Below are 23,602 nucleotides of genomic sequence, written 5' to 3'. Positions count from 1 at the left end.
AAGATATCTTCTGAGTGAAGCAGTATGGCTGCGAATTATGTTACACTTCAGACTCTGAATAATCAAACTTTCTTGTGATTCAAAAAGTAATGGAAAGATCCAAGTTTCACTCTTTTTTAACTGTCCGGCCCCTAGACTCCATCAACCTCTGTCTTAACTGTCAAGCAGGGCTAGCAACTGGGCATTTGCTCTTCCACCCTGTGTGCAACAGTCCCTTCTTGCCACTTTCTACCTCTTTCTTATGGATTAATAATCAGATCCACATTACTCATGCTGCTGTGAAGAACATGACAATCTACTGGTAGGCAATTAGGTGGTGCAGTTGATAGTGAGTTAGACCAGGAATCACAGAGACCTGAGTTTAAATTCAACCTCAGATATTAGCTGTATGACTCTGGGAAAGTCATAACCTCTGTTTGCCTCCGTTTTCTCAACTGTAAAGTGGGAATAATAACAGCACCTATCTCTCAGGTTGGGAGGATCAAATGAGATAATATTTGTAAAGTACTTGGAAAACCTTAAAGGGCTCTATAAGTGTTAATTCTGTTGTTGTTGTTGTTATTATTATTATTACTTCATGGAACCCCTGTGCTTTTAGGCTATAGCCTAGGCTGAAACTCTTCCCTGATATACCATTCCCTGCTCCCTCTTTCCCATCTATGTCACCTTGTCCCTTCAGTGTCTCCTGCCCTACTCTTCCCAGTTTATTGTTCTGTCATTTCCATTGTGCCTGACTCTTTATGACCCTATTTGGGGTTTTCTTGGCAGAGATACAGGAGTGGTTTCCATTTCCTTCTCCAGCTCATTTTACAGATGAGGAAACTGAGGCAAACAGGATTAAGTGACTTGCCCAGGGTCACACAGCTAGTAAATGTCTGAGGCCAGATTTGAACTCAGAATTCCAAGCCCAGTGCTCTGTCCACTGCACTGTCTACTCTTCCCTAACCCTCTCATGATCTCCCCATGGAAATTACTTTGTATAATTTTTGTACTTATAAAAATACATTTCTTTCTTTTTAATACTGTTTAGCTACTTAACGGTAGCATGATATTACCATGAAGTATTGGTAGTCATGAAACATATGTAGCATGAATTACCCCTTCACACATGTCCAGGCCTCATATGTTCCCAGTATGTGTGTCCCCATGCATTATCCTCTCTTACCACTGATCATGTATGTATTTGTGGGAGCACATATCCCAGGTTTAGAGAGGGAAATTTTCCATTGTTCTTTTTCTTACTATGCTATTTCATTAAATGTCTTTGCTTTGAACTAACTATTCCCTGGTTGACCATTAAAGGTAAATTAGTTGGGGCTCAAGAATGGTAGTTTTTAATGGTATGTTTCCACATGAAGGAAGAAAACATTCATTTATTAAGTGCCTGCTATGTACTAGGCACTGTGCTATGTGCTTTACAAATATTGAGTCATCCCAGTCCTGGGATAGAGATGATATTATTATCCTCCTTATACACAAGAAAATTGGGGCAGACAGTGACTTAAGTGACATAAGTGACTTGCCCTGGGTGAAGTGTGAGGTTGCATTTGGACTCTGGTCTTCTTGATTCAGGACCAATACACTATCCAATGTGCTACCTAATGAATAGCAGAATAAAGTGCAGCTACTGAATCTCCAGGCAGAGTGGATGAGTGAGGGTTAAATGGTAACACAGCACAGTCTTAGGGAGTAGTCTTCTATAATTCCTTAGCTCCAGTCAAGAACAGGCATACAAATGGCAACCAAAAGCAACCAAAGCTAAACAGATTGTCCTGCTAATGTTAAGCCAATGAGAGTGATGCACCTAGGTCATGCTAAACTTTGTGGGGCCCAAATTTAATATATGGAGCATTAATTGGGTGACTCACCAAACTATTGGGGTCCCAGAAATAATGAGGGACCTCTAGGTTCAAAGTTCCCTCCACTCCGAACTGCCCTTTTAGATATTTCTCCCAGGCTAATAAGAAAGGAGCCTTACAGCTTCTTTTTCCATGAAAGGATCAGATTTTATCACTTGGGAATTAATTAAACAACCAAGGTGAAATTAATAAAATATCAAAGATAAGGAAATAGGGAAAAAGAAATACAGATAAATTCTCCTAACTCTAACCTGTCTATACAATCCCCAGATTGTTTCCAATTAAGCTATTCAAAGGAATGCAGGGTTTTTGTGTTCACTCACCACACCTGGGACATCTGCTAGTTTCTCACATTACAGGGAAAAACCGAGAGAGAGCGTGAGCGCGAGAGTTCTCGAAGTGACTCCAGCCTCCCCTCAGTGAGCATTCAATCTCCCTCCCCCAAAAGGGGAGGTCCTTCAAAAACTGCCTATGGAGAGTTCTTCTGACCTCAGTAGCATATGTAACTTCAGGGTGGGCCAGGTGTGGCCCTCCCAAATGAGTCAGCTAACACTCCAATAATTTTTACCATAACTTACCAATGAAGAAATAACAGGATGATGGTTCTGAAAAATAGTTGTAGTGAAATAAGTTCTGAGAAATAGCTTTATTGCTCATGAGTTATTTTTGGATAACTATAAACAAGAGTGCTCTTGCTGATTTCTCTTTGTAGTCTCTCTCAGGCCACCTGAGCAACAAGCACTCTGGCTTTGTTAGGTTGAAATGAACCTTATATGGAGACAGTCCCTGAAATAATAGCAAGTTTATTGAAAAGAGGAAAATGTGGGTATCCAGAGTATATACAGCATATAGGTAGCCTGGCTCTCTCCCCCCCCCTTTTTTTTCAAGAACTCAGAACAAGTTGCAACCTGCCATTTGAGTCATATGATAATTCCTTGTTGAACTGCTAATTAATTTATGAAATTAGGAAATGATGTAAGCATATTCAGTTCTTTGGGTACTTGCTGGGAAAGACCATGATGGCAGTGGAAGTGAATTTGCATTCACATTTTAATTAGGCACAGAGGGGAAAACAGCACAGAAAGTATAGAGATAAGCCTCAAAGGGTGTGGGGGGTGGATACAGAGGCAGACTGTGTGGGTGCTGGGGGAAGGGGTAGTGAAGGCAGGCATTGTGAGGAAGATGTGGAGGGAGAGAGGCACTGAGAACCACTTATAACTATGGATTTTCTAGGTTCCCCTTTGCAATCTTTCTGCTGTTGCCATTTTATACTGGCTATATATAAACTTACTATCCTGAATAGAAGGGGAGAGGGGAGATTGAGGGTTGGGGGGCAAAACAAGTTAGAATTTTAACACGCTTGGTCAGGTTGATGAGCAAAATTTCATATTCCCAGAAGTTTATGTGTCTGTGCCAGTCCTTTCACCTATGGGGGAGTGTAATAGATGTACCCCACCCCTTAGCAAGTGCCATTACATGTGAATGTTTCCCTCTGGGAGCTATATAAGCCACTTCAGTTTTCTCTCATAGGTGGCAGGTTAGGTCCTGAGGGATCAGCTACCTCAGGTTCGAAGATAATAGATTGGATCTGCACTTGGAAACCAGAGCTCATGACCTCTCACAGTGTGTTTACTTTTATTATTTAACTAGTTAGGCACAATTAGATTGAAACAAAAGCACTTCCTAAGATTGTATTGGAAGAAGAGTAGCTATAAAACATTCCCCCTGTGATGCTGAGGGTCTTTCCCCCAGAAATACACAAAACGTCAGCGGGAAGATTGGGCACAAACTTGCTGGTATTGAGGCACACAGGTAGGACCAAGACAACTTATACCTTTGATAAGTACCCCTGCGTCCTTTTCCTTCTCATAATGTCCTCATCCTACTCTGTTCTCCTCCTCCTCCTCTCCTCCATGCTCTCTGCTAGTCAGGTCACTCAACTGGGCTCTCTTGGCTTAAGCAAGATATAGTTTGTTCAAGTTTATGGATGCCCAAGAGAGATGAAATGTTTGGTTTGGACTGAATCAGGGCATTTGGGAAGAGAACTTAGAATAGTTGGCAAAAGAGGAGAATGGTACTAAACTATTACAAGCCGTGCAATTAATTCAGGATTTATATACCCCTAAAAATAAAACCATAAGCTATTAAGAGCAGCAGGGTGGGGGCAGCTAGGTGGCGCAGTGGATAGAGCACCGGCCCTGGATTCAGGAGTACCTGAGTTCAAATCCGACCTCAGACACTTAACACTTACTAGCTGTATGACCCTGGGCAAGTCACTTAACCCCAATTGCCTCACTAAAAAAAAAAAAAAAAAAAAAGAGCAGCAGGGTAGGAAGGGAACAAAGCACAGAGGCATTTTCAATTTCTGTTGTTACTGGCTATACCCATTCGCCCCAGCTGGCTTTGAAAAGCAAGCCATGCCATGTAAAGAGAGGGGGAATGAATTACCTGCAAAGGGAAACTCCCCCCAAAAGGGAATGAACTGTTAGAGAAGCTCCGCTTACAATTTAGGGAAGGGGAGCCATTTGTATAAGCACACTCAATATCCTTTGGTTCAGTTGATAATTGATAACTTAGTCTGCCTAACAATCTAGTACCACCTACATACTTACAAGGGGATGGGGGAGGCAGGAAGGGATAGAGAAAGGCAGAGGGGGTGAAGCGGGAAAAGAATGGGAATGGAGGAGAGGACTTTCTTAAGATCAGGTATCCGAAGTTTTGTCCCTACCTTCCAGTCTTCTGGGCAGCTGGTGCTGGCTTGGCAGAGGCTAGAAGGGGCATCCCCACCTTCGTCACCATATGATTATCCTAAGAGTTAGGAGAAGAGCCCAGAGTTGAGTAAGTAGGATGGTGGAGAAAGGCGAGAGGAAGTACAATTATGAGGTCATGGTGTTAGGAAGATCTGGGGCAGGTAGGAGGAGGAAGAATTGATTCCTTTGATTCAATCCAAGGACATTTCATTGGATCTTCTGCAGTGATGGATGGGGACCAGACATTTGTGGTCTAAATAAATGAAAGTCATTTATTAAATGCTTACTATATGACGACCCACTGAATTAAATGCTGAGGATACAAATATGAATAATGAGACAGTTGCCCTGCCTTTAAGTAACATATTTTTATTCCAGAGACAAGACATAGGGGAATGGTGTTTAGGGAAGGAGATTAGGGGATTAGAAGTGACAAAGATGGTGACTGGATTCAGTCCCTGATGCAGCAGGGGCTAGGAGTCTGATACTTGGGTATCAGATGGGACAAAGCCTGAGGGGAGATTGGCTATAGGTCATATAAGGAAAACAGGGACATCTGCTAAGAAAGCTAAGAAAAGGGGACATCTGAGTTCCTAAGTATGTAGAAGGGTGGGGGACACAATGAGGACTAAATACAAAAGCAGATCTCTGATGGAGCAGAGGCCAGGGGCTGGTTTACATAGCTCTTTAGGTGGGGCACAGATTGGAAGGAGAGGGTAAGATTGGAGAAAGAGAGTGAAGGAGGAGTAGGGTCTGGGGAAGGGAGGAGAGGACTGATAGACAAGTAAGGGACAAAAAATATAAAGACAGGGTATGGAGAGAGAGAGAGAGAGAGAGAGAGAGAGAGAGAGAGAGAGAGAGAGAGAGAGAGAGAGAGAGAGAGAGAAAACAGCACCCAACATACTAAGGAGGCATTTCAGACAGATCTGATCACTCTCTCTCTCTCTCCCTCAGCCAACCTCCAAGCCCCATTTGGATCAAGAGAAATCAGGAAAAAGTAAATCAGGGAAGTAAAGGGCGGGCTTGGAAGGCGGATATGAGTTTTGCTGAGCTGCAAAGTAAACCTGGGTGGCACCGCTGGGGCTGTGGGAATAGGGTCTGTTCCTTTTGGTTGGGGGAAGAGAAGGGCAGGGAAGGCTGGGCATGACCAGGGGCTGGCGCAGCTTGGACATGGCATGGCTGCCTCTGGGGAGGAGAAGAGGAGAGGAAAGGAGAGGACAGAAGCCCAGGGATTATTATTAGGGGATCTCTTGGTCTCCCCCCCTTTCAGTGAGCTGGAAGCAGGACCCAGATGCCTGGGTCCCCAAGGGGCCTGGGTTTGGGAGGTCAGGGTCAATGTATTTCAGAGGGACATATTCCCCCTGAAGCTTAGCATCCTGTAGGGAGATGGCCAAACTAGAGCAGGGCAAGGTTGGCTCTGTCCCGGCTGGACAATGTTTCCGGTGGCTCTTTACTGAGGTTGAAGCAAGGACGCTGCTCACATCTCCACACACCCAGCTTGAGTGGGGCAGGACAATTTCTGTCCCTGGTGGACAGTGTTTCTGAAGGCTTCACCGTGAGACTGAGGCAGGGTCTCTGCTTCCATAACACACTAGGTTGGAAACAGCAGGGGCTTCCGGGCTTCCTGTTCCTCTGGGTCCTCTCAATCCAGGTGTTTGAGCTGCTGTTGCTTTTGCCCCAGATGCCTTTAACATCTGGGAGAAACAGGAAAGAGGGTGACATGGAAAAAGAGTCAGACAAAGGAATTAAGGTTTTGACAGAGAAGAACGAGAACCGAAATAGAGGGAGAGGAAGAAGTCAAGTGACCAGGGAAAGGAGGAGCTGTTGGGGCTCAGTTCTCCCCCAAACCTTCCCAGTCCCAGGTACTCCAGGCTGCTTGGGGCCTCCTCCCCACTTACAGTCCAAGGTCCCCAGCCCTCACCAGTCCTCTCCATCCAGGTTCCCCTGAGGTATCACCTCTCCTTCTCTTTGCTGTCTTCTTTTGGCCAAGGGTGTCTGAGCAGCAGCGCCGAGCACAGTGTAGATAATAGGGTACAGGCAGCTATTGACATAGGTGAGGGCTGTGACGGCATGTGTGATCTGGGCCTGTGTAGCTGGGGTCAGGTGGTCAAAAGGCTCAGGCCAGTAAAGGGGCACTACCTGCCAGGCCCAGAAGGGGAGGTAGCAGGCCCAGAAGACCAGCACAGCTGCTCCAGTCAAGGCAAAGAGGCGAAGGCTGCCCCTGCCGAGCTCCCTGCCATGCCTTCTCAGGCCCTTCCCGCTACGGTCCACCAGCTGGATCAGCTGCCCAGACATGATGGCCAGGGCTAGGCCTGGCCCCAGAAGGCCAGCCCCTGCTAGTCCTGTAAGGTAGGCCCGTGCCTGGGCCTCACTCCAGCCTGGGCCACAGAGCCATTGGCCTCCACTCCATTCCTTTTGCTGAGCCATTAGTACCGTAGGCAGGGCTAAGAGGCCTGAGGCAACCCAAGCAGTAGCAGCTGCAGCAGGGCCATGCCAGCTGGGGGGTGGGGATAACGGGTAGGCCACAGCCTGGTAGCGGCGGGCACCAAGGCCAGTCAGCAGGAAAATGGCAGCATGCATGGCAAAGAGGTCCAATGCCAGGACAAGACAGCAGCCAATGTCTCCAAAAGCCCAGTCCCCTGTCAGGACATTGTGGACCACAAAGGGGATGGAGGCCAAGTAGAGGAGGTCAGCCCCAGCTAGCTGGGCAAGGTGCGGGGCCAATGCCTGTCCACCCAGGCCTGCCTGCCCCATGCACAGGGCATAAAGATTTCCAGCAGCACCTCCCAGGGCCAAAAGGGCCAGGGAGCCCCCCACAATGGCTGGGGAGAGGCCCTCTGAGACTGGAGCTGGGGGCAGAGTTGGGAACATGGTTAGCTATTGGGCAGCTTCTGTTAGAACTGAGAACTGCCTAGTAACCCCTTGTTCTGTCTTTACCTGCCTTTTGTCCTGTTCCCAACTCTGAAACTCTCACTCTCCTTTGATCTACTCTGTCTCTTCCTGTTTTCCTTATCTTACACTGTCTCTTTCTTCAGTTATCTGTCTTTCAATGGTTCTCGTCTGTCTTTACCTCTTTTACTGTCTCTATTTCATCTCTGCTATCTCTGACCATCTTTACCTGTTTCCCTGGTAGTCATTATCTCTCTCCTCTGATTCTCTTCTGTCTCTGTCACTATCTCTGTCTCTCTGTCTCTGCTTCCTATCCCCTGGTTTACCTTTGCTGTCTTTCTCCCACTGTGTATCTTCCCTCCTCTCTGGCTCTCTCACAGTCTTGTGATTGGTAGGTTCTGATTCTCTCTGCTGGGGCCTTTCTCTATGGGGCCTCGGTCTCATGGGTAGCACAGCAGTCTGTGTTTCTGATCTGTCTGTGTCCAAAGTTGGGCTGGCTGTGAGTGATAGGAGGGAGATGAGGCAGTTCTGGGTCTGGATGTAAGTGCGTTGCTGGTTTTGGTGGAGGGGGGTGCTGTGGGGTGAGCTGAAGTCAGAGTTTGGTCTGGAAGAAGCCTGACATTCTTACTCCCCTCTTCCCCCTCCCTTTCCCTCTCCCCCCAGTCCCTGAGGGGAAGAAAAGGATAAGGATTTGGACTCCTGGTTTCCAAAGGGAGGATGGAGACTTGGGGGAGGGGGCCATGGCGGAAGAGGTCTAAATGCCTGGGGTCCTGACCATAGCCCCCTTCCAGTGAGGGCCAAAGTGTCTGCATTCCTTGGTATCCCTGGAGCCAAGAGTAACATCTGTTTGCCAGGTTCCTGGCTTGCCTAGGACTCAAACCCAGACTGTGGGGAAATCAATAGAGGTCATGGACGGGTGAGGGGGAAGCAGGTGAGAAGTTGAAGTGAAGGCTCCCCCTGCCATGGGTACCCGGCTACTCAATGTCTTCCTCTCTTGTATTCACAATCGCATATACAGTTTGTCACAGACACTGTCTCAGAGCCTCATTGACTCTCCCAGATTCATATACAACAATGTATCCTTTTTCACATATAGTCAGTTGAACAACAGTCTCTCTCCTTTCTTCCACTTCTCTTTTTCTGTCTCTCTGCTCTCTCTGCTCATTCTCTCTCTCTCTCTCTCTCTCTCTCTCTCTCTCTCTCTCTCTCTCTCTCTCTCTCTCTCTCTCTCTCTCTCTTCCTCCCCCTCAATCTCTCTCTGTCTCTTTCTGTCTGTCTGTCTCTGAGATAATTTAGTTCTATTCTCCTTTTCACATCAAAGGAAAATGAAGCCCACAGAAGGCTTAAGGTCAAAGAGTGAGTCAATGGCAGAGCTAGAACTAGAACCCAGGTGTCCTGATTCCCACTCCAGGACTTTCCTCATTATTGCAGGAAGCCTCTACTTCAGGATTGAGCCCTGGACAGTGCAGTGCTAACTCTCAGCAGGAAGTCTCTGGTGGCCATTTCAAGGGGTTTCATTGCATAAGTGTGCTAAGCTATCATAGCAGGGTGAGTCCAGAAGTGGAAACTCTTGCCCAAATGACAAGTATTTGTGTGTTAGGGAGGTGGATTGAGCTGACCTTTGGGCTCACCAACTTCCATTTCCACCCCTATGCCTGACCTGGCCTGGCAGCTCCCTTTTTTCTTATGGAAGACCCCTGACCTCATCTCCCAAGTGTTCTAGCCTCATTCAACCCCATAATTTTTATTTGTTATTTTTGGAGGCCCTTGGGGTTAAGTGACTTATCCAGGGTCACACAGCTGGTAATTGTCTATGAGACTGATTTTGAATTCAGGTCCTCTTGACTCCAGGCCACTGAGCCTCCAGTCCACTGAGCTATCTAATTGCCCCAACTCCATCATTTTTGCAGAAAATGAAACTGACTCTCAAAATCATCTCAGCTCCAAGCCTGTGGCCTTTTACCCACTTGCACCAAGGATCAGTTTCTTTTTGACTCATGCCCTGATCCCAGAGTGTTACTTCATGAAATCTCTAACCTAAAGCTTAGGCATGGCTCACAGCTAAGTTTTCCCAAAAGTGGGTAGCAGGTTCCCCAACTCCTGCACAGGCACTCAGTGTGCAATATAGGGAAGTCATCATTTCACCCACCATAGGGTGTACATAAGACACAGAAGAAACATGAAGCACCCAAACAATTCATCAGACGTCTGTCACTACCAAAAAGCTCAAGATACTTTGGAGATTGTCAAATAATCTCTTCCCATTTACTTCTGGCATGCGCCATTCAAGTGACTCACAGCAATTGCAGAGGGGAGGAGGTCAAGGTCTCTTCCCACTGTCCTCCTTGCCCTTCCCTTCCCTAACCATGGCATGACTTTGGTCCTTCAGCTACAGGATAGTCCACTGTGGGAAGTCTCTTTCTTCTTTTCAGTAGGTAAAAGCTTAAGGAAATCTCCCCCATGGACACCAATGTCTGACTCTCACACTTAGGACCTCTCCATCTCTTGAAAACTCTAGACCATCTCAGGAACTTTAGCCTCTGACCTATGCTCAAGAGCAAAAGTTCTTGGCTACCTTCTGCCTTTCCATCCAATAGACTGCTTGCCAAGTCCTTCCCTTGCCAGTTGCCATTTTCTTCTGCATGTAGGAAGAAAACAAAATCTTCCCCTTGCCTCCTGTGTATTACTCTGAAAGTCCAATGGAGAGAAAACATGAGAAATTTTAAGGCTGAGCCATTTAGCTGCTGGAGGAAAAAATGGTTGTTTCAACAAGGATCAGTGCCCCACTGACTCATTACCAACTATCTTGGAGGCAGCCACAGTGACTGGGAACAATGAGTGGCGTTCCCTTTGTCTTTTTAGCAAAGTGCTAGAGTACATGCTGTCAACAGGCGATCATGAGATTTATGTGAAAACCAGGTTTATTACAAGAGAAATTAACATGCATGGGAACCCAAAGGATTTCAAGTTTTTACAGAAGTTTACATTTTTATAGTAGTAGGACAAAGGCAGGAGGGGATACTAAGAAGGGCCATAACATGGGAGGGGGACAGTGCAGCACAGGTATAGGATACCAAGACCACTCTCCATGAGGAGGAGTGGAGTGATGGTAAAAGCCACATTCTTTTCCCTTTGGGAACTGCTAAACTAAGAAGTTAAGGAGGGTCCCCTTATCTATAGAAGACCACAGCTGCACAAGCAGTATCCCAGCCTAGCACAGATGGCTGGCACCTGTCTTGCCTCCCAAGAACACACAGGGAGTCCAGGTTGGGGTGCAACAATGAATTATGTCAGCTAAAGGGGGATCTTCGTCCTTGATACATTTAGGGCCTCTCCAGCATGCTCTAGGTTAAGTGTTTCTGGAAAATATGGCAACTCAAAAAGTTCAGGGAATCCCCTTAATAGCCTTTAACAATGTCCACCCCTATGGGTGGACAAAGGTCAATGTCCTGTAATCCTATCAAGTTATTTGGAGGGGCTCATAAAATTGGTCAAAGGCTCCTCCAATCACTCCTCTTACATGACCTCTGCTTTCTCCACGCCCTTTTCCCTGAAAGGCACTCACTCCTCACCACAGTGCTTGTAGACTCCTGCTCTATACTTTCCTCATACAGCTGTCCTTGGTTCATTCCAGTTGTTGGCATTCTCCTTCTCTTCAAATTAACTTATATTTCCTTATCCGTGTATCCCTTTTATGCTGGACTGTTTTGTTTTCTCTGTTCTATCAGAATCACAGAGTTGGAAGGGACCTTGGTGACTGTGTAGTTCAACACATGCAAGAAAACAAATTCCACAAGCAGTCATCCAGTCTTTACCCACAACAAGGGGGAGACCACAGCTTTCTGGGGCAGCTCATTTAACTTTGGGACAGTTCTATTAGTTTGGAAGGTTTTCCTGACGAATTGATATGTTCCTCCTTGAATCTTATTCCACCCATTGCTCCTGGTTCTGCCCTCTGGGGTCTAAGAGAACAGTCGTTTGAATAGTTGAAGATAGCTAACATACACTCCCCATGTCTATTCTCTTCCAGGTTAAATAGCTCCAGTTCTTCCAACTGATCCCCTTATGGCATAGACTTAAGATTCATCACCTCAGTACCTGGCACAGTCAGTCAATAAACATTTGTTAAGTGCCTACTGTATGTTAAATGCTAAGGGGTCCAAAGAAAGGCAGAAGCTCCTTAAGGAGCTCATAGGTAGTCTAACAAGGGAGACAACATGCAAATAACTATGCTCAAACAAGTTATGTGTGGGATAAATTGGAAATAATAAATAGAGGGAAGGCAGTAGTGTGAAGAGGGATTGGACAAGGTTTCCTGTAGCTAGTGGGATTTTAGTTGGGACTTGAAGAAAGCCAGGGAAACTACAAAGCATGATGCCTTGCACTTTGTAAGGCAGTATGGTATAGTGGAAAGAAGTTATTTGAGTCGTGTCTGATTCTTTGTGATCACATTTGGGATTTTCTTGGCAGAGATATTGGAATGGTTTGCCCTTTCCTTCTCCAGCTCATTTTACAGATGAGGAAACTGAGGAAAACAGGATTAAGTGACTTGCCCAGGGTCACACAGTAAGTGTCAGAGGTCAGATTTGAACTCAGGAAGATGTCTTCTTGATTCCAGGCCTAGCACTTTGTGCACTGTGGTGCCATCTAGGTGCTCTTAAGCCCAAGGACCTGGGTTCAATGCCCAGCTCTGCCATTTCCTCCCTGTGTGACCTTGGGCAAGTCACTTCACCCTCTTTGCCTCCATTTCCTCATCTGTAAGATGAGTAGGAGAAGGAAATGGCAGACCACTCCAGTATCTTTGCCAAGAATTTAAGTGAGGGAGGGCTGTGCAAGGTCACCAACCTCACTCTTTCCTCCAGAGCCATCAGGGTCCAGTGGCAAGATAGACATCAAGACACTGGCTATGGCTTCGGATATTTGAGGCTAATCTGAGGTGAGAGTTGAACTCGGATCCTCCCAATTTCAGAGCCAGTGCTCTATCGACTGCGCCATCTAATGGCCCAAATCAAAAGGTCCTGGTTCAGTTGCTATGGAGAAGGCTCAACTGAGGTTTCGAGAAGGGCGGGCCCCCTACTCACTCACCCCTTAGGGGGCGGGACTGTCTCCCCGGATGCGGCTTAACCACCGAGATGGCCAGTCCTCCCATTAGCCTAGAGCTTCCGCGGAAGCCCTGTAGAGTTCGATGCCTGCCCAGCTGGCCGGTGGCTTCCCGGGTCGTTTCCGGTCATCGTTGGTCTTGGCCGCTGCAGGCGGCTTTTCCTATGATCCCACAGCGTTGGGTGAGCGTGCTCGGGGTTGGAGGGTGTGTCCGCCGTCCCCGCCCCCTTCCCCCATTCCTTGCTCCGCCCCCGGGGTTCACAGCTGGGATCCCGAGCTTCGGGTCGGCCTGGGACCCCGGACAGTGGGCAGAGACGGGGGCAGATGTGGCCAGGTAGGTAGGTGCGCACCTGACCTCAGGTTCCAAGCATTTGTGAAGCGCCTGCTGTGTGCTAAGTCCTGAGCTAAGCGCTGGGGATACGGAGAAAGGCAGACACAACGCAGCACAACCCAGGCAGGGAAATCATTCCAGCAGTCCCAGCTGCTCAGTAGGAGGTGCCATGTAAGTTGCGACTTGAATGAAGGAAGCCAAGGAGTCTAAGAGACGCAGATGAAGCAAACATTCTTAGGAATGGGGGTGGGGTCAGCTTGTGCAAAAACAGGAGATAAAATGTTGAATTAGGGAACAGTACATAGGCCATTGTGGTTGGAATGCAGAATGTATGAAGAGGAGTGATGTGAAATGAGTCTGGCAAGGTAGGTTGGAGGCATTCTTTTTTTTTTTTGGTGAGGCAATTGGGGTTAAGTGACTTGCCCAGGGTCACACAGCTAGTAAGTGTCAAGTGTCTGAGGCCGCATTTGAACTCAGGTCCTCCTGACTCCAGGGCCGGTGCTCTATTCACTGCGCAACCTAGCTGCCCCGGACGCATTCTTTTTTTTTTTTTTTTTTTTTTGGCGTGGGGCAATGGGGGTTAAGTGACTTGCCCAGGGTCACACAGCTAGTAAGTGTTAAGTGTCTAAGGCTGGATTTGAACTCAGGTACTCCTGAATCCAGGGCCAGCGCTTTAACCACTGCGCCATCTAGCTGCCCCTCCGGACGCATTCTTAAAGAGTTCATTTTCCTCATCTGTAAAATGAAGATAATAATGCTTACCTCCAGGGTTGTGAAGATCAAATAAAATTACTTATGTAAGGAATTGTATAAGCCTAATGTCTCAGTTCCCAAGCAAGTCACTAAAATTGTAAGTTATAGACAGTTTGTATCACTGACATCATAGACCAAAAAAAAAATAAAATGATTGCTGGATTTAGAACTGAAAGGGATCTTAGAGATCATTCTCCTCTTTCCTTTCAGAAATGACAGCCCAGGGGCACTGGCCTTGGATTCAGGAGGACCAGAGTTCACTTACTAGCTGTAAGTGACCCTGGGCAAGTCACTTAACCCTCATTGCCCGGAAAAAAAAAAGACAGCCCATGGAGATAAAGTGACTTGCCCACAGTCACTTAGTTCCTATACTACTTATATACAATACAGCCCTTGTCTGGTACTGTTTCTACTATACTAGTCTTTGCACATAACGGAAGCTCAAATGTTTGTTGAGTGAATGTCAGATTTATAATAATGATAATAGTACGTATTTCTTTTGTGTTTTCTTCACAGTACAGAAATGTGGATAGGTCAGGGATTTCTGCCTACTTTGGGGAAATGAAAAGGAAACTTAGGCTAATCAATGGGAAGTGGCATGCCCAAGGTCACACAGCAAGTCAGTGGCAGAGCTGAGAATAGATTGGAGGTACTTAACCCCAATTGCCTCACCAAAAAAAAAAAAAAAAGAGAATAGATTGGAGGTGTCCTGATTCCAAGAAGAGGGTGTATTCTATTGGACCACTCTGTATCCCCAGAATAAAGGCATTCTGTATCACCTCTGACCTTCCACTTTCCTAGGTTGTTTTTTTTTTCAGGGCAATGAGGGTTAAGTGACTTGCCCAGGGTCACACAGTTAGTAAGTGTCAAGTATCGGAGGCCAGATTTGAACTCCTGAATCCAGGGCCAGTGCTTTATCTACTGCACCACCTAGCTTTCCTAGGTTTGTGAGAATTTGGTTCTATTCCAAATAAAAGGGTCATTAATATGAAGTTAGTGAAAAATCCTGGGACAAGGATCTGGCTTCTAGTTGTGAATCTATCATTGATTCTTTGACAAGTTTTGCTGGGATCCCTATAGCTCTCGTCTCTATGGCAGGATAATTGGGAATCAGGTCCTGTACACATAATGCTGACTGTACTCAGTTCCCTTGTCTCCACAAGGACATACATGTTCAGAGTCCTTTGTATTTCCATCCCCTTCCCCTTTGTTTTCTCTTCTTCCCTCATTTTCTGTCCCCCGGGAACATGTTGTTTTAGGAGTCATCAATGTACAAGGCTGTGGTTATATGGCTCAGCTTGGAGTAACCTGACCTCCTAGAGGGACCCGATGTTGGAGAGTTATGGGAACATGGTCTCTCTGGGTAAGGACTCTCTGGAATCTGCTTTTCTGGGACTCTTGGCCTCATCTGCTTTTTTAATAGCTGTGAGGCTTCTGAAGCACTTTGGTGATCTGACTCAGGGAGGGGTTCCTAGAGTTTAGAGCCAGAAAAGACCTTAGAGTCCGTCTATTTTGACTACTTCATTTTATGAAGAGAAAATGGAGGTATAGATAGATGAAGTGACTTGTAGCGAGTTCATCTAGCTGAGAAGTAGCAGAGCCAGGGCTGGAACCAAGGTCTTCTCACTACAGATTCACATCACAGTTTTCCCATTCTTTTGTGCAGTCCTTCACTTGGGGCGGGAAATGTAGCTGTACAAATCTAGGCTAAAGATGCATGTTGGGGAGGGGGGGAGAGGGAGGAAGAAGGGGAAAGGATGAGTGGAATATCTGATTTTATGAACAATATATAGGGGGTTTACCAAAATTTGAGTTCTGAATGAGTCCTTGGATCTTAGGTGGAATAGATCATAGGGTCTAGATTTTAATGATTATTTAGGTCAAGGCTCCTTGATTTGTAGATGAAGACACTGAAGCCCAGATTGACTTGTCCAAAGCCACAAAGCTAATAAGTAGTAGAACCAGATCCAAACCCAGGTTTTGTTTTTTTCCAGTTCCATTTTACACATTACCTGTGCTCATTTCTTATGAGGGTTTATTGAAGGCACTAGGGAGGCAGGGTGGTTTTAGTTTGTGGAGGGCCTTGAATATTGGACAAAGACTTTTGAATTTTGCTCTGTAGGCAATGGGAAACTACTGAAGATTTTTGTGCTGAGCTCTGGAAGCAAACAAAAAGGTAAGTAAGATGGTTCCCACCTTTGTAAGAGTTTACAGCATAGGAAGGGAGACAAGGCAAAGGGACAAATAAGGACAACAGAAATTAGAATAGTTCAGGTGCATGAGAGTATGAGGTTAAATAAGGGAAAGATCACTTCTCACTTGGGATATCTGGGCAGCTTCATGGAGGAGGTGGCATTTTCCCGGGGCTTTGAAGGATAGGTAAGATGTTGTCAGGCAGAGATGGGGAGAGAAGAGTCATGTTTATGTAGTGTGTGAAGGTTTACAAAGGGCTTTCCTTATAATAGCCCTGTGAGATTGGGTCATATGGGTATTATTTTCCCCATGTTGTAGATGAGAAAGCTGAAACTCAGAGTAGGGAAATGACTTGCCCACAATCAGTCAGTAAATCAGTGAATACCCTTTGAAGTGCCTGCTTATGTTTGAGGTATTATGCTGGGTCCTGTGGGGCTTAAGTGCAAAGAATCAATCACTACTTGCAGGGGGGGGCTGATATTCTCTTGATTAAGATAAGAAACACATACACAGAACAAATATGAAGAGAATAAATATAATTAAATGCAGAGTAGTTAAATATAAGGAAGTTAGGGAAAGAAGGCACTAGCATTTGAAGGCATCAGGAAAGACTTCATAGAGAAGGTGGTGCTTAGTCTGCATCTTGAAAGAAGAGAGGGATTATGTGAGGTGGGAGTGAGAAGGGAATGCATTCTAGGCATCGGGCAGCTAATGCAAAGACATGGAGAAAGGATATGGAGTATGATCTGTAAGGAACAAAGAGAAGACTAGTTTTAGAGAGAAAATATGAGTGTATAGGGACAGAACTTTGGGGATTTTCTGTAGACCTAAATGAGGAACCAACAAAGGAGACAGAGAAGAACTGGTCATATTGGTAGGAGAATCAGTCAAAAATCATGTCACTAAGATCCAGAAAGGAGAGGGTGATGAACTGTGTTAAATGACGCTGAAAGGTTGAGAAGGATTAGAACTAAGAAAAGACCATCAGATTTGTCAATTAAGAGACTTGCAACTTTGGAACAGTTTTGGTTGAGTGATGAGGTTAGAAGCTAGAAAGGATGTGGAGCAATTATAGACATATCTGTATATCTAAATCTACATGATATCCAGGTATCCTTTTTTGCGGGGAGGGCAATGAGGGTTAAGTGACTTGCCCAGGGTCACACAGCTAGTAAGTGTCAAGTGTCTGAGGCCAGATTTGAACTCAGGCCCTCCTGAATCCAGGGCCAGTGCTTTATTCACTGCACCACCTAGCTGCTCCCTAGGTATCCTTTTTAAGGAATTTGAATGAGAAAAAAGATGATAGCTTGAGGGAATGGTAGTGTTAAGTGACAGTTTTTTAATAGTAGGGGGACACTTAGGCTCCTTTAAAGGAAATAGGGAATAGTCAATGAGGAGAGGTTGAAGATTCCACAGAGAGGGGATCATTGAGGCTGCAGTCTCCTCAAGAAGACAGAAGGTATTGGGATTAAATACATTTGTAGAGGGGCTAGCTTGTCAAGGAGAAGAACCATTTCTCTTTCAGAGACTGGTGGAAAGGAGAGAGTAGGGGATGATGTCAAGGGACTTTTGAGATGAAGAGAATGGGAGAAGAGGGAACTTATGTAGAATGTCCTCAATTTTCTCAGTGAGGAAAGAGGCAGCATACTCAGCTGAGAGAAAGGAGAGACAGAGCTGTGGGAGGTGTGAGGAGGGAAGAAAGGTTTGGAATAGCTTTTGTGGGGAGTGAGATAGGGAATCAAATTAGAGAGGGATAAAAGGACTGCCTCACTACAACAAGGGCCCAGTTGATGTTGGATAGTATGAATTTATTTGTTTTTTGGTTTTTTTTTTTGCAGGGCAATGGGGGTTAAGTGACTTGCCCAGGGTCACACAGCTAGTAAGTGTCAAATGTCTGAGGCCAGATTTGAACTCAGGTACTCCTGAATCCAGGGCCGGTGCTTTATCCACTGCGCCACCTAGCCGCCCCGGATAGTATGAATTTATAACGTGCCTCCAGTGAAGCTTCCTGTCGATCTGTTCAGCAGCCCATGTGTTGGATTGGAAAAGGTAGATGGAAGGAGTAATCTAGGGCCGAGATTTGGCAAGAGAAGACATGTGATAGCACAAGGGGAGGGATTTGAAAACAGGACAGTGTAGTGCTGAAATGTCTAACAAATAGGGTTGAAGTTGGAGAGGGACAAAAGTAAAGTTAGAGTAGGGATACCTACCTGGAAAAAGTACAAATGTTGGGATAAGTTTAGAAGGGTTGAAGCATAGGGAGAGATGAAATACAAGGGGTTATGGTCAAAGGGAGGAATATCAGAGTTTCTAACTGAGGAAGTGGAATTGGGACGATTCAGTGTGTGACTGTCCCAGTATGTGGTTGAGATGAAACAGCAGGTCACAGAATCTAAGGAGGCTGAGGAATTGAGAGGTTAGGGAGTTAGAGGGAGCTTCAGTGTAAAATCAGAGTTCCCTCATACATATGAGGGTAGGCGATGGAGAGGAGAGGAAGATGGTGACAGGGGCTGAACTGTAGGAAATGAAGGAAAATGACCTGGGAATCAGTATACAAGAGCTTACTGTGATTTAGATTTGATGTGGGATGGAATTAGGTTCAAATTGATCGTGAGTCATCCCAAAAGAATTATAAGACTCAGTGACTCAGTTTCCTAAGTTTTATTGCAATACTGTGAGTGACCACAGGGAGAGAACCAGAAAAGTGGAAAGGTATCTTTCCAATAAGGAAAGAAAAGATAGTTATATTTATAGTATGGATAAATTGATTATCAGTCTCATTATAATAATCTCCACCTTAGGGAGGTACAGGGGAGGGCCTATCCTAATTTGGAATTCCTGGGGGCCTAAGCCAAACCCCGAGGCAGGTACCTTTTTCCATGGAGGTGTGTTTTGGGGGTTTACATGTCATAAGGTGAATCTGGGAACAAATTTGGCCTTTTCTGCACCTGTCTCTTTCTGATTCCCGTGCTTAGTTTCAAAATATCTTCACTTATCATTTATTTCTAGTTTGAATTTCTATAGCCTGTCAGTTTATCGTTGTTATAGTTTAAGGTCTTCATGGCCTCCCTATGTTCCTGTTATGGGTACTGATTTATGTGGGTAAGAGAACCTAGCATCCTGATTTGTAAGTTATCCATTAACTAGGATCTGAATCCCTCTTAGAGCTAATATCTGAACTAGAGCTTGGATCTTAGGTTTTTCTGTTAACCCCTTTTTGCCTCCTACATCAGCTTGGGTGGAAAATTTTTATTTGGTGGATTTCCAAAGAGGTCGTTGAATAATCAAGAGACAGTCTGGAAGTGGAAATAGGAAGCAAAAAGGATTCTTACTCTTCCTTCAGAATCTTTGGGTTCAAAACAGGATCTTATATTTGATCCTTTTTGATCCTGGAGGTGACAGGGAGCCACTAGAGTGTATTGAAGAGGGAGTTGACATGTTAGATCTTTACTTCAGGAAGAGCATTTTGACAGCTGAATGGGGAGAGAACTGAAACCGGGAGAACCACCAGATGGCTATAATAATCAGCATTTCTATAGTGCTTTAAGAGTTGCAAAGTCCTTTAAAAGTATTATCTCATTTGATTTTCACAACTTCTCTTCTAGGTAGGTATTATTATTAACCCTGTTTTATAAATGAAAGGCTGAGGCAGACAAAGGTTAAGTGACTCACCTAGAGCCACACAGCTAGTAAGTGTCTGAAGCTGTATTTGAAGGCATGTGTTCCTGGCACTCCAGGAACTCCTTTGAAGGCATTCCAGGTTCTGTGCTCTATTCACTACAAAACCTAACTGGCAATTGCAAGTGTGAGGCAATGAGGGCTTGTACTTGGGTGGTGGCAGTATCAGAGGAGAGATGGGTGTGTGTACAAGAGGTATAGTGAAGGTAGAAACAACAGGCCTGGGCAACAGATTGGAGTTGGGGAGGTGTGGGGGGTGGGGGAGGAATTGAGCTGGGTAATGAGAGTGAGGAGTTGAAGATGACACCTAGGTTGCTAGCCTGGTGGATTGAGATGATGGTATTGTCCTTAATAGTGATAGGGAAGTTTAAAAGGGGGGAATTTTTTTTTTTTTTTTGCGGGGCAATGGGGGTTAAGTGACTTGCCCAGGGTCACACAGCTAGTAAGTATCAAGTGTCTGAGGCCGGATTTGAACTCAGGTCCTCCTGAATCCAGGGCTGATGCTTTATCCACTGCGCCACCTAGCTGCCCCAAAAGGGGGGAAGTTTTGGCAGGAAAGATGAGTTCAGTTTTGGACATGTTGAGTTTAACAGGACATCTAGTTTGAGATAGCTGGTAGGTTGTTGGAGATTTGAGACTTGGAGATCAGCAGAACGGTTAGGGCTGGATAAGTAGATTTGAGAATCATCTGTACAGAGATGAAAACTGATTGCACGTAAGGTAATGAAGCCATCAAGCAGCAGTACTTCAAAAGATCAGTGATTTTATTGTTCTGAATGCTTCTTCCACCAATTCAGATCACAGCTCCTCCACAGTTTAGTAGATAATGTTGACCAGTTGCTCTGGCTAACCAAATGAGCACCTGTTGGCTCAGCTGAGGATCTTCCCCTCCCAGATTCATTCATTCATTCATTTTTTTTGCCTGGGTAAAAGAGGCTATTCTTTGCCTCATTTCTTACCCAGCCTTAATCACTGAATGAGTATTGCCTCAGGCAAACTGAGACCTAGAGGACAAGGTCTCCTAATGCTTTGGGGCCATTTCCAGTTGTCCTAATCTGTATCTTGCCACTGGGCCCGACTGACTTTGGAGAAGAGACTGAGGCTGATGACTTTGCACTGCGCTGCCTCACTTAATTCCAATTCACTGCAAGTCATGATATCACCTCCCTGATGTCATGGTCCTCTTGGAAGGACAAAAAAACAACAGCAATCCTGGTGCTCACCCTATCTTCTCCGTTGGCGACTTTTATAGTATCTTATGTATGATTTAAAACTGGAAGGAACCTTAAAGAGCATCTAGTTCAAAGCCCTTCATTTTATAAACAAGGAAACTGTGGGCCATAGAAATGGCTTTCTCAGGGTCATATAGTGAGCAGCCCAGCCAAGACTTGAACATAAAGTCCATTTTCAAATTCAGGCCATTTTCTACTAAAAGACATGCTTTAAATTGAAAATTGATAATGGTAGTTACTATTTATAGACCTGGACTTTAATGGTATTCAGAAAAAAAAAACCTTTTTAAAAAGGGGGAGGGAAATCTGTGGACCACAAGTTAAGATCCTCTGTACTATATCAGCTTCCCATTTTGTTCTCTTGTTTATATGCTATCAAAAGTTATATTGTCAGGGGCAGCTAGGTGGCACAGTGGATAGAGCACTGGCCCTGGAGTCAGGAGGACCTGAGTTCAAAGCCAGCCTCAGACACTTAACACTTACTAGCTGTGTGACCTTGGGCAAGTCATTTAACCCCAATTGCCTCACCCCCCCCTCAAAATTATATTGTCAAAAATTATCTTAGATATTAGTTTCAATTTTTTAATCTTATTTCATTAGTCTAGGAACAGATACTACAGACAAAAGGAGAAATGTACATTTTCTGTTTATTTTTTTCAGGTTCTAAGATCAGGACTGAGAAAAGGCTATCCACTCATAATCAGAAAATTTCCAAAGAAATAGAATCAGAGGGGAAGACATTGGAAAGTTCACAGGGTCTTTCATTTGGAGAAACCTGTGACTCTGAAGGCAGTTTGGAGAAGGAAAGTTCTTCAGGGGATAGCTTAAGGAAATATCATTTCCAGGAGAAAGATTTCAGGAAAGTGACCACCCCTCACCAAAAAAAAACTCACAGGAAAGAGGGCACAAGAATATAATGAATTTAGGAGAAACTTTAGGCTGAACTCCAGTTTTTTTGCACAGCAGAGAGAGCTTACAGAAGAGGGGTCCCATAAATGTGATACTTGTGGCAAAAGCTTCAAATACAATTCAGACCTTATTCTTCATCAGAGGATTCATACGGGAGAGAAGCCTTTTGAATGTAATGAATGTGGGAAAGCTTTTGGGATCAACTCTCACCTTATTGAACATCAGAAAATTCATACAGGAGAGAAACCTTACAAAGGTAATGAATGTGGGAAAGATTTCCGTAGGCGTTCACAACTTATGTTACATCAGAGAATTCATACTGGAGAAAAACCCTATGAATGTAAAGAGTGTGGCAAAGCTTTTAGTCAGAGCTCACAGCTTACATTACATCAACGAATCCATACTGGAGAGAAACCCCATAAATGTAGAGAATGTGGCAAAGCCTTCAGTAGGAGTTCAACCCTTATTAAGCATCAAAGAGTTCACACAGGGGAGAAGCCCTACAAATGTAATGAGTGTGGGAAGGCTTTCAGTCAGAGTTCACACCTTATTCTACACCAGAGAACTCACACTGGTGAGAAACCCCATAAATGTCATATATGTGGGAAAGCCTTTAGTCGAAGCTCACACCTTAGAGAACATCAAAGAATTCATACTGGAGAGAAACCCTATAAATGTAATATATGTGAGAAATCCTTCAGTCAGAGCTCAAACTTTTTTCAACATCAATTAATTCATACTGGAGTGAAACCCTATAGATGTAATAAATGTGGGAAAGCATTTAACCGTAGTTCACACCTAAATGAACACCTGAGAATTCATACTGGTGAGACAGTTCATCAATATAATGAATATGGGAATTTCTTAGACAGTTCAGGCCTTTTAAAACATCATCGAGTTCATGGTGGAGAAAAACTTCATGAATGTAATGAATGTGGGAAAGCCTTCAGTTGGAGTTCACATCTTATCCTACATCAGAGAATTCATACTGGAGAGAAACCCTATGGGTGTCTTGAATGTGGAAAAGTCTTTAGTCAGAGCTCTCATCTTATTTTACATCAGAGAATTCATACTGGAGAAAAACCCCATGAGTGTAATGCCTGTGGGAAGGCTTTCATTTATAGCTCAAGCCTTATTCAGCATCAAAGAGTTCATACAGGGCAGAGACCATATGAATGCAATGAATGTGGAAAAGCTTTTAGTCGGAGTTCAACTCTCATTCAACATCAAATAATTCATACTGGTGAGAAAATATATGGATGCAATGAATGTGGGAAAACCTTCAGATGGAGCTCAAACTTGAGAAAACACCAGAGAATTCATACCAGAGCATAAAGTGGTGGATATAATAAATAGGAAGAATACAACATAGATATTTAACATAGTAAAGCCTAGTCAACTTAGTCATAGGGTTTCCCCCCCTTTTTTTGGGCAGTAAGACAAAAAGGGGTGAATCTTTGAGTACTAAGTACAGGCCCAATTAGATCAGCATCCCTCCTTTGTTCACTTGATTCAATCCAATCTACTTCAACTTCTCAGCACAAGATCTGCTAATTCCTACCGCTGTGCCTTTTTACTTATCAACTGTAATGATTGGAATGACGCCACCTGCTGGAGACTTACTGTAGAAGAGTTTCGCCCATGAAGCGAAGGTCTTTGAGGGCAAGACCAGGAGTCTTTTCTTTGGTGTCAGGAAGTGACGTGGGCTAGTGGGAGGAGGAAGGAAGAGACTGGCGCTCAGTCTCGCTCTCTTTCCTTTGGACTCTGGTGGAGAGTGGAGCTAGAAATGTGCTCTCCCTTTAATAGATAGGAATCTAGGCCTTTCTCTCTCTTTACCAAATTCTTATTCTCCTTAATAAATGCTTAAAAGTCTAACTCTTGCTAAAGCTTATAATTTATTGGCGACCA

At 44.8% G+C, this 23,602-nt stretch overlaps 1 protein-coding gene across 6 annotated transcripts; it reads left to right on the top strand.

Moving 5' to 3' along the window:
* Positions 1–12,681: 12,681 nt before the first annotated feature.
* LOC122735847 (zinc finger protein 271-like) lies at positions 12,682–23,400 on the top strand. Of its 6 annotated transcripts, none has more exons than XM_043977653.1 (4): positions 12,720–12,780; positions 14,942–15,045; positions 15,805–15,858; positions 21,446–23,400. In XM_043977653.1, the coding sequence occupies exon 4, from the start codon at positions 21,992–21,994 to the stop codon at positions 23,027–23,029; it is 1,038 nt and encodes a 345-aa protein (XP_043833588.1). In that variant the 5' UTR covers positions 12,720–12,780; positions 14,942–15,045; positions 15,805–15,858; positions 21,446–21,991; the 3' UTR covers positions 23,030–23,400. The 6 variants fall into 6 exon arrangements, with proteins under 6 accessions (XP_043833619.1, XP_043833588.1, XP_043833630.1 ...); XM_043977662.1 differs by lacking the exon at positions 12,720–12,780 and adding an exon at positions 12,852–12,932; XM_043977669.1 differs by lacking the exon at positions 12,720–12,780 and adding an exon at positions 13,019–13,100.
* Positions 23,401–23,602: the final 202 nt, after the last annotated feature.

This window comes from Dromiciops gliroides, chromosome 1 (assembly GCF_019393635.1).
Source record: "Dromiciops gliroides isolate mDroGli1 chromosome 1, mDroGli1.pri, whole genome shotgun sequence".
NCBI lineage: Eukaryota > Metazoa > Chordata > Mammalia > Microbiotheria > Microbiotheriidae > Dromiciops > Dromiciops gliroides.
Note: the sequence above shows the minus strand (reverse complement) of the source record. Positions and strands in the feature narration are given on the sequence as shown.